This window comes from Atta colombica, unplaced genomic scaffold, assembly GCF_001594045.1.
Source record: "Atta colombica isolate Treedump-2 unplaced genomic scaffold, Acol1.0 scaffold293, whole genome shotgun sequence".
NCBI classification, from domain to species: Eukaryota; Metazoa; Arthropoda; class Insecta; order Hymenoptera; family Formicidae; genus Atta; species Atta colombica.
The window spans coordinates 51,349-62,550 of record NW_017259396.1 but is presented as its reverse complement, the minus strand read 5'-3'; the positions used below and the strand labels follow the sequence as shown (position 1 = coordinate 62,550).

General features: G+C 34.4%; 1 protein-coding gene across 2 annotated transcripts in view; it reads left to right on the top strand.

Annotated features, from left to right (window-relative positions):
• Positions 1-11,202, top strand: part of LOC108690063 — a 130,522-nt gene that overhangs the window by 93,469 nt on the left and 25,851 nt on the right. For both annotated transcript variants that reach the window (XM_018197147.1, XM_018197148.1), the window contains exons 2-3: positions 3,130-3,257; positions 7,646-7,997. In XM_018197147.1, coding sequence (XP_018052636.1) covers positions 7,761-7,997 — 237 coding nt within the window. In that variant the 5' untranslated portion in view covers positions 3,130-3,257; positions 7,646-7,760. The remainder of the gene's footprint in view (positions 1-3,129; positions 3,258-7,645; positions 7,998-11,202) is intronic.

Here is an 11,202-nt window from a genome sequence, read left to right as displayed (position 1 = left end):
ATTACTATAATAAATGCGTATATATATATATATATATTGGGTTGTCCAGAAAGTTCGTGCCGATTTTGAAAGAAAATTGAAAGAAAATTTAAATTTTAGTATACATTTATTAAATTATATAGTTGCCATTCTGTTCTACAATCTTTCTCCATCTTTCAGACGACTTAAAAATTCTGTCCTTCCAGAATCTCTCGGGTTTTTCAGCGAAAAACTTTTCTAAGTGATTTTTTTACCTCGACCAAAGAGTTGAAGCTTTTTCCATTAAGAGAATTTTGTAATGATCGAAATAGGTGGAAATCATAGGGCGCGAGGTCTGGTGAATATGGGGTAGAACATCCCAATCGAACTCCAACAACTTTTGTCGAGTTATCAAAGACACATGAGGCCGCGCATTGTCCTGATGAAACACGACGCCCTTCCAATTCGCTATTTCTGAACGTTTTTGTTCAATTGCTGTCTTCAATTCATCTAATTGGGAACAATACTTCTCTGAATTTATCGTCTCGTTGTTTGGTAAAAGCTCATAATACAGGATCCCTTTCCAATCTCATCAGACACAGAGCATGACACAGAGCATTCTTTGGATGAAGACCGGCTTTTGGGGTGACTAAAGGTAGTTCATTCCGCTTTCCTCTTCTCTTCTTCTTTTTCGCTAAACGTTATTGTAAATGATTCATTTTTCATCCCCCATCACTACTTGCTTCAAAAATGGTGTCTCCTCGTTGCGTTTATAGAAACGAGTCGCAAATAGAAATACAATCCATCAGATTTTTCTCTGTTAAATCGTGGGGAATCCATACATCAAAATGGTTTATGTAGCCAAGCTTCACAAAATGCTCGTGGATTTTTACATATTCAACATTTCTGCTAATTTACGTGTCGTATAGCATGGGTTATTCTCGATCAGTGTTTTAATCTGATCTTCATCTGTGATAGAAGGCTTACCCGAGCGTTCTTGATTTTCAAGGTTGAAATCACTAGTTTTACCTAGCAAACCACTTCCGCACAGTTCTTTCAGCTACAGCGCTATAAACAGCGCATATCTTGTTTGCCGCTTGTGTGGCATTTTTACCTTTTCGATAAAAAAAAAGTATTAAATGCCTAAAATGCATTTTGTTTTCTTCCATATTCAAAGACGTATAAAACTGACAAAAATTAACATATCGCAATCAAATTTTTTTCCAAGTATGCCTGAAGTACCGTCTTTTACGACAGATACACATGTTATTTTCAATCGTTCTGATATATTCAGATCTATTCTTACGCCACCTATCAAAAATCGGCAAGAACTTTCCGGACAACCCAATATATATATTTTATTTAAATAACATTTAAGATTATCAATATAATTATTTGTACAAGTTTGTAAATCTGGAATATGTCCACATGCAGTAGCAATCATATTTTTATATGACAAGGCTTAAAAACAAATTGGCACTTTTGGTCCTTCTTATTTTTTCCACAAAGTTATGAGCTATTCTCTGAAATTGTATCGATATTGTATGGATATTTATTTCCATCGAAAACGATCATCTTTATTATTCCTTTCTTCTCTGAACTTTTTTTTTATATTGTCTTGACTGCGCGTGTCGATCTTGAAATCCGATCAAAAATCAGATATCTTTGATCTGAAAAGCAGTGAAAATTGAAAAATCTACGTCAGATTGGTGCGAATCTAAGCATTTTGAAAAGAGAAAAGAGAAAAATGGTCTTCTCAGACCACAGAAAAGCAATTGCTTTTTTGAATGGATAGCCCGAACCATTCGTGCTTGAATCGTTTCTACTTCGAATCAGTCGACTGCGCATTCGCAATTCCTATGAACCTGTGTTCGGCCCTTAGTTTTGACGCATTGGCGCGAATAAAGAATTTATTTTCGTCCTTCCCCCGTGAAAGTTCACTGCATCAAACGGAGGAAAAAGGAGCTATCGAAAATTCTCGTAGAAAACGCGGCAGTGAAAGCTCCTCGGCAAATTATTTGCCAAGGTTTCTCGCCGCCGGGTAGTTTCTCCGGTTAGTATTATTATAGTAAATGCGGATCCCTCCATGCAAAAAAGTGGAGTGGAGAGAACACAGCGCGTGCGGTGTATAGCGTGATCGACAAGCTGCCACGCGGATAGAAATCGATTTAACTGTAATTGCCGGGCGTCGTTATCTGGCGCCGTTATCCTCGTAAATCGACATACATACGTTGACACGGCAGAAAGGATTCATCCGGTTACCTCGCTTGCGCCGATCAAATTCTTTACACCTCTCTTCCGAATTTAGAAACTTGATAGCATTACTTTGTAAGATGAAATGTGAGACATATATAATATAACTATTAGTGAAATTTAAACCCGAGCTAATCTTAAATTGTAATAAATTTTTTTCAATATTTTGCATCATGTTTAATTTTTATTCAAATTATAGCAATAAAATTATATGGAATAATTAAAAATTATTAACAAAACATTATTACAAAGACACTGGCAATTATGAAAATAAAACAACATTATAGTACCTAGTTTGTCCGCTTTAATAACATCGGATTAATTAACAAGAGAATTATTTATTGCGTGAGCAAACAAAACCGAGTTTCTATATATACAAACAATAAAATAAATCGTGACTTTTCAGAGATACGAAAAGGGATTATTTTCATACGAATGGTAAATAAAGAATGGTAACGATAATCGATGCAAATGAAAATTAAAAGGGTTCGAATGTTCTTGAAATCACCGGTTTTTGTGTCAATTCTCTGATATAATTTTATTGAATTCGTACGGTTGCTGTGGAAACATATAAATGAAATGCAACTTTTCTCATATCTCATCGAAAATTGATTCCGAAATCCTAGCAATTTCAAGTCCTCATTTTAATACGCCATACTGACTGGCGGGACTAATGCGAATGTCCCTTGCGAGCATCGGCTATTATTTCCATCATCGCGCGATTCAAAGCAAACCGAGAAGCAAACTAATTTGTTCGGCTCCAATCGTGCTATCTAATATACTGCCCTCTAATATACCGCTGTCAACTCTATTTGAACATGCTACTAGTCGTATCACATGTCAATCTTGATCGCGTGCTAATCGACATTATGTCACTCCGGCGAATGTATAATAAAACTTTGTTTCTTTGTATTTCAGGTGAGGTGAGTTGCTGTCCATAAGAGAAAATCGTCCCCAAGAACTTTGTTTATGCAGGGGTATTACAGAGGGAAGAACAAACCAACCCTCAAGTCTAATTGTGAATTTGAAGTTCGAAGACTTACTTAGTAAGTAGTAAAAACGAGCAATCGTCCGTCAAGATCTCTAAGATCTATGAGATTATATCAAAAACTTCAAGTAAAATTAAGGACGAACAGAAAAGCCTCTTATATATCTTGCTTTAAATTTCCTGTTAAATAATATTAAAAGTTTAAAAATCCTAAAATTATTTAGAAATTATATAAACCGTGAGTTAAAATTTTTACAACTTTTACTTAAAACATTTTGCATTTCATTAATTAAACTAATTAAAACTTTAAACTGAATGAAAATCACAACATGTGCTTTCATTAAGTTAAGTTAAGCGCAAAAAGTTTCGTTGTAAAGTTCAGCGTTCTCCGTATTAGAATATCAGTAACGGTACGAAAAGTGATACGCTCTTTGAGCGTAAACATTCTATCAGAATGAAGAATAAAGAAAGAACGATAGTGCGATAAACGTTCACGCATGGTTATACTATCCGATACGCGATGAAGCTTCTTTCCTTCCTTCGGTGACGGTAAACTTCCTGCCAGTCCGATACCGGTGTGTGTGACAATGACCGGTTGGGCTATATCTGCAGCGAGCGCGTGTTTCAACGCAAGCTCATGTTTGCGCGAATTTATGCAAAACATTTAGATTGTTCCATTACACCAGTTTACAAAAATGTTTTTTTTAATTACTTAAACCAAACAAGATGTTCCTTATAGACTTTTAGATTTTGCTGTAACGATCCCATAAGCCAAATTTTACCAATATGGCAAATTTCCAAAATGATTGAGATTTAATGTGCAAAAAATAGCTTTTTTGCGATATTTTTTTATAAAACATTTACACATTTTAACATAGATTAACATTATCTTGAAATTATAATTGGAATTAATCATGAATATATTGTACGTCTGCCTCGCTGGCTCTTCCACTTAATGAAATCTTAATGTATAAATTATATAATAATGCGCTATTTATGCGCTTTCAAAATTCGCAAGAAAAAATTTTTGCGCTCATTTCGTTTGTATAATATATAATAAAAAAATTTTTTTGTGGGGAGCTGAGTAGCCTGAGTAATCGATTAGCCCCCTCCACGTGTTAATAACAACTTATTTGGAAAATCAAATACACAGGATTTATTTGCTATTTATATGCTGTCATATTCACAATTTTAATTTTTGCGCTGCATTTCTTAAGGTACTTCCCTCTGGAGCAAACAGTCGTATTCATTCTTAAATCGTTTAAAATGGAGAAAATGCAAATGGCAAAATTACACTATCTAACTATGCGAAATATATGTTCGATTTATGCACTATTATTTTTAAGCAATTTCGATTTTTGCGCTGCAATTCTTCTCTCTCAAAACAAACTGTAATATTCGTATCTAAGTCATTAAAAATTGTGAAAATACATGCTTCAACTATACAAAGTATATTTTCGATTTATACGCTATGTATTCGAAGCAATTACGTTATTAAAAGTATTTATTTTTTTCTTATTTTCTAGTTTGTTTCTTGATGAATAAAAATAAGGTGTATTCGAATGGGTATTTTCATTCTTTTTTTCAAATATTAAGTGTATTCGGGCACTTCTTCAAAAACCTTTATATTACGTATATTAGGTATCATCATTTCTATCTTCTTCAAAACTCTTTTACATTATCATCTCTGATTTTTTAATAGAATCGCAATTGCTTAGACTTCATAACGCATAAATTAAAAATATATTTTACACAGTTAAAGCACGTATTTTCACAATTCTTAATGACTTATTAGATACGGATATTACTGTTTGCGCCAAGAACAAAGAGTTGCTGCCTCAAGAGTTGCAATGCAAAAATCGAAATTCCTTGGAAATAGTAGCGCATAAATCGAACATATATTTTTTATAGTTAGATAAGTGTAATTTTACCATTTTTAATAACTTAGGGATGACTGTTTTCTCCAAGAGGGAAGTGCCTTAAGCGTTGCAGCGCAAAAATCGAAAATATTTGAAAATAGTAGCGCATAAATCAGAGAATTATTTTGCATAGTCAGAGTATTTAATTTTGCAATTTTAAACTTAGGGGTGAATATGATTATTCGCTCTAAGAGGGAAATGCCTTAAGGGTTGCAACGCAAAAATCGAAAATGCTTGAAAATAGTAACGTATAAATCATAGAATTATTTTGCATAGTCAGAGTATTTAATTTTGCAATTTTAAACGACTTAGGGATGTCTGTTCGCTCCAAAAGGAAAGTGCCTTAAGGGTTGCAGCGCAAAAATTAAGACTGTGTGCATATGATAGCGCATAAATAGTGCATAAATGTGTATTTAATTTTTTAAATCGATTATTATTAACTTGTAAGGGTTAACTGCCTATTAACAGCCTACTCAGCTCCCTCCACAAGAATTTTTTTTTAGCTAAACGAAATAAGCGCAAAAATTTTTTCTTCCGGATTTTGAAATCGCATAAATAGCGCATTATTATATAATTTATTCGTTAAGATTTGATTAATGGGGAGGTCAGCTAAGCAGACGTATATATTGTTTATTTTTAATAAAATGCATTTTTTTTATTTCAATATTTTATTTTTTGGTTATCCCTGGCAGAAAAATTTTTACGAAAGATTAAGACAAGATCTTAGAAATTCTTTTTTATAGATATTCGTAGTGGAACGTGAAGTGGCGTGGCTTGTTTGAAAAACTAAAAAATCCTCCGCTCTCAAACAACGCCACTCTACGTTCCACTACGAATATCTATGAAAAACTAAGAATTTCTAAGACAAACAAACCTTATTCTACGTCCCACTACGAATATCTACGAAAAATTAAGAATTCTAAAATCTTATTTCAAATCTGTACAGTTTTTCTGTACTTTTTCGTAAATTTTTGTTTCCGCCAGGGATGTTGAAGGATTTAAATATACAAGATTTTTTTTGAAACAGTTTTTTGCCTATGATAATGACGTCATACTTATAATTTCTAATTTGCGACTATTGATACACATACACAGATCGTATAATTTTTGAAACTTTTTTTAATTGATTTTTTTTTTTTAAATATTCGAGATGCCAATATCTCTCAAATATCTTTGAATTGGAACAAAAGTTTGTAGTTACTTCATTTGTGTCATATCTACATGTTTTCAAACAAAATTTGATAATTATATTGTCCGATAGAGCATAGTTTCAACTTAAAAAAATCTGTGTTTTGAATTATGATGATTTCAACGAAATTGTGAACAGTTTATCAAATCAGAATACTTTTTTTTTATTTAATTCATGATAACTCAATAGTAAAAATCGTAGAAACATTTTTAAAAAACGATTTTTTGAGAAAATTGTAAGCTTTTACGTTATACAATCAAAAATTTTTTAGTAACAGAAGTAAGAGAAAAATTGCTCATTTTGTCTAGCTTGTAATTTTCTGTATATAAAAATGATCAAACAAACTCATAGAAACTTAAAAAAACATAATAATCTTTCAAAAGTAGAGATTGTTAAGTATTTTTAAGTAGAGATTTTTAAGCTTTAAAGTCCTCTCATAAATTTAAATTTCGTTTGCAATGAAGATATAGCTGCTTGAATTTTGAAGTTCGTAGTGCTACGAACCTCTATTCCGACTCAAATATATATGTATATAATACATTTAGCGGAAGTTGTCATGATAAATTACACTGTGTGCGATAACTACAAACTTATAAATATATATGACTTCATCGTCATAGGAGGGAAATTCGCTATCTTAGAAAAATTCTGTATTTGAACTTATTTCATCATAACATGGTTAATACAGCTTTATAACACACAATTAAAAAGTAAGATATTAAAATTAGTAAGATATTAAAAAATAAAATTTAGAGGGCAAACAATACATACATTAATATAGAAGATAAATGATATACTCACGACTTCTGATCAGAATTTCATGTTAATCTTTTCTATTAAAAAAAAAAAAACAAATATTTCAAAAAGTTTGTTTTTGACATATTAAATTATTTCGAAAACCTGCAGTACTGTTGAAATTTGGTTTTACGGTATTATTTTCGGCATTTAAAAATTTGCAAGAAATACCTTATTTAGTTCAAAACAATTTTCGCTATAAATTACTATAATCATTTAGATTATTCGATTATTATATCCTTCCACATCATTTTTTCCTAGCGATAATAACGATTCATGGTTATAAATTTTGTTCCACAAATTTTTATCAAAACGCAAACATATTTGATAAAGAAATTTTGTTTTCTTCTACGTGTTACTTATATGATAACCAGATAAATGGTGAGACTAGATAAACTTTGTAAACTTTAGCGCGGTATACTTAGAAGGTCGTGTATATTCCAAAACGACTTGTCACTTTTTACGTTTCTTGAAAATTCGTGAAAACTAATATTAAGGTGTCCCCAAGATGATTTCTTAACGCGAGTTCTTCCGATGTTGCAGACATTGGCGGGGCGCAGGAAGAAGAGAGGGTGGGCGACGAGAGTACGGTGAACCGGAAGCGAACGCGACGGTGGCCGGCTCGGTCGAAGAGTTCGCGGCAGCGCCAAAGCCGCGCATGCTTCAACAACGAGGCTGTATAGCAACAGCAACGATACCCGTACCCGCTACGACGACCGGCTCAGCATCATCATCATCATCATCTTCATCATCCAACATGTTCCCACAACAGTACTGCTTAAGATGGAAATACCATCACAGCAACCTGCAGACTATGTTCTCGCAGTTGCTCGAACGGCAGGCCTATTGCGACGTCACGCTCGCTTGCGAAGGCAAAACGTTACGAGCACACAAGGTAAACAGAGCAGAGATCATCGCGATAATGACGCGGCGTCGATGACGCGCTTTCTCATATCTTGCGTGCATGTCTTGAAAAGTCGCAACAGTCATCACTTGAAATTAACTTTTTTTTTTCAACTTTTTTTATACTTGTTAACGCTTATTTGAAAAACAAGCTGAATTGAAAATGGAGAGATCAAACATCAGCAGACACGAGTGATCTCTATCGTTTTTTTTTTTTATATTCTCTATCGTATTAACTCTTAGTTTTATACGATTGGATTATTCACGTCCTACACGTTTATTTTCTTCAAAAACTTGGGAGCATCAAATATTAATTAGTTATAATATTTATACATAATTTATATACAATTTTTTAAATATGCAATCTTACAAATATTTTTTAAAGAATAAATTAAAACATATTAATAAATTAAAACATATTATAAAACATATTAAAGAATATGTAAGAATCATTAATAATTGTTGTATATTTGTTAAAGTGTATAATATATTTATTTAGTTAATTATTATAAATATATTATACTAAATAAATATATTTATATATTTATTTAGTATGATATATTTGAATCGTATTGAAGCTATGTTATATACTTTTCAGATATGCGTTTCTTGCAAAAAAAAAGGATTAGTTTATATAATCTTTTAATAATTTAATCGCCTATTAAGATTACCTCGTAATAGATAACTTGATAACGCATGCATGTTAGATTGCTGTATAATAAGATAGACATTAGTAGCTGATTAGTGATCCGCCGTGACGATAAGCAATCGGAAACCTGTAGCATAGAACCACACTTGATATGAAAGTCGACGATATAAGAAGTTCTATCGCGAAATAGAGAAATTAGTCGCGAGTGATTCAGGATACGCGGAAACTCGATTTCCGGAATTTCGCTGTAACGTGAAATTGGATTTATGACTGAAACTCGATAAGTGGAATTTCACAATTCGATTTACGGGAAATATATAATAAAATTGCCATTTTCCTCGATATTTCATCTCGAATCCGGCTCGAAACGAGCTCAGTCCCTCGCTGCATTGCGAGAGTTATCTTGTCAATTTTCAATTAAAATAATCGAGTCGATATAAGCTCCGCGGCAGCCATGGTACTTGCGTGTGTGCGCGACCGAAACGAACTTGGTCGTCGCTAATTAGAGCTTCGTCCTTGTGACTTCGTCTCTTGTCAAAACACGGTTATCATGACGAAATGCCTAACTCAGTTTTTGATTACGCGGGGGAGAGAGACTAAATTGTAACCACGCGTTGCCAACACCGTCTCGAAATCCCCTGTTTCTACTCAGAATTCCATTTCAAGCGCACCGCAAAATGACATTTTCATCATATATGTATACATAATACATATATGTATGTATATAGACTCACTAGAGTCGGCTGTTATGTTCCCCGGAGAAGAGAGCACTTCTTGAAATTACCGAAACTATTTCCAAAATACTGCTCAGCCAAATGTATCGTAGTATATCACAGGCTCTGTCTCAAAAAGACTACAATTTTGAAAAGTAGAATATTCCCTGAGTCTTAACTGAGTGTCCCCCCGAGCATTTCCCTTCTAACAAATCGCAATCGTTTCTAGAACGTCTTTGATGTAGAGGGTATCCCCGCTCCCTAATACGATTCTTTTCTTTGCGATATTCTTTGACTATGATGGAAATTTAAAAAAAAAAGAGACATAATTGAACTCCTTATTCTTGTCCAACTTTATAATCGTTAAATTACAATTTGTTTCAATAGCAATAAAGCCGAATCAATAATAATATATCTCTAGATCCAATATAGATTTTAATAATACATCATCATTGTTCTTCTTTTACTTAGTAAAATTAACAGACACAAACTCAAGACAAGCTAACACAAGTGTGTTAGCAACTATTAGAGCTTATCAAAAGCTAACTCTTTTCAGATTTTTGGGCCAGTATTCGTAATCGTAAAAAATACGATCTCAAGATATTGTACAGTCATATAGATTATTGGATCGATTCTTAAGATATGATTTAAAACGAGCTTATATAAGATTGTACTCTGTGAATAACGTTCTTAAACCATAGAGACATACTTCAGATTCTATCTCTCATAAATGTCTCTCTGAGGTCATTTACTTGTAGATTACGTTTTGCAATAATAGAATTGCTCCATGTTGCATAACCATGCTCAATTGTTTCCAATGGAACGATTCGTGCTTCACATTCGTCTGATATATAAATTATATACGCCCACTATTGGAATCAGTCATCCGAATTACAGTTCGGGAACCTCGATAACTTGCTCGCATCGATGGGAATTACGGTCACTGTCCAAAACAATCCACATCTCCTCTCCCCGCAAACGAGAGATTGCCCGTTATCTTGCCGTCACTATAATTATAGATGCGTAATCGGATCGCTGGGGTGATGAGATCATCGAAAGTTGACGCGTAACGGGTATCCCCGAATGCGTGTACGTGTGTATGTATAAATGAAACGCGAAAACCCGAGGAATTGTGGTAAGGGTAGCACCATCGCCATCATCCCCATCCTCCTCTTTTCTTTCTGCCCGACCCGATGGAGACGATCCGACTCCTGATAATTGGATTCTATTCCCAGCCAAAAAACCCGGACGATCTGTAGCAGACGACGAATGCAATCCCGTCCGGTTTCCACGGACTCGGGCTCTTGCTCTTTTTTCGCGTACACGTGTCTCTCATTCGCTCCCGCTCCCCTATATCTTTTCTGCCCTTCCTGCCAGCTCCGTACCTGCTTCTCTCTCCTCCTTCTATCCTTTTCTCTTCCCTTTTGCGTTTTTCTGCGTGCCCCGTGGTTCTTTTCCCATAGCGCGCCGCGTAGAATTTCCTCAATTCGTCTTATTGTACGCCGCGACGAGAGAGAGAGAGAGAGAGAGAGAGAGATGGAGAGAGAGAAATTCATCGACTATACGAAGGACAAGGCTCGAGAAATAAAAGGGGAGGAGAGAGAAAGAGATGCAGTTGGAGGAGAAAGAACGAGAGAGGGAACGGACGGATGGACGAGCCTCGCCGCTTGCTCGTAGAAACATAAAACTTAACAAACGATCAATTTTCTGTTCTTTGTTTCTTACCAGGGTGGAACTACGGCATTTCGCCACTCTCTTTTTCCCTCGTTCCCCTTGCCTGTCGGCTACCCTTCCTCCTCTTTATTATCCCCTTCCTCTGCCGCTCCCGCGCGCTT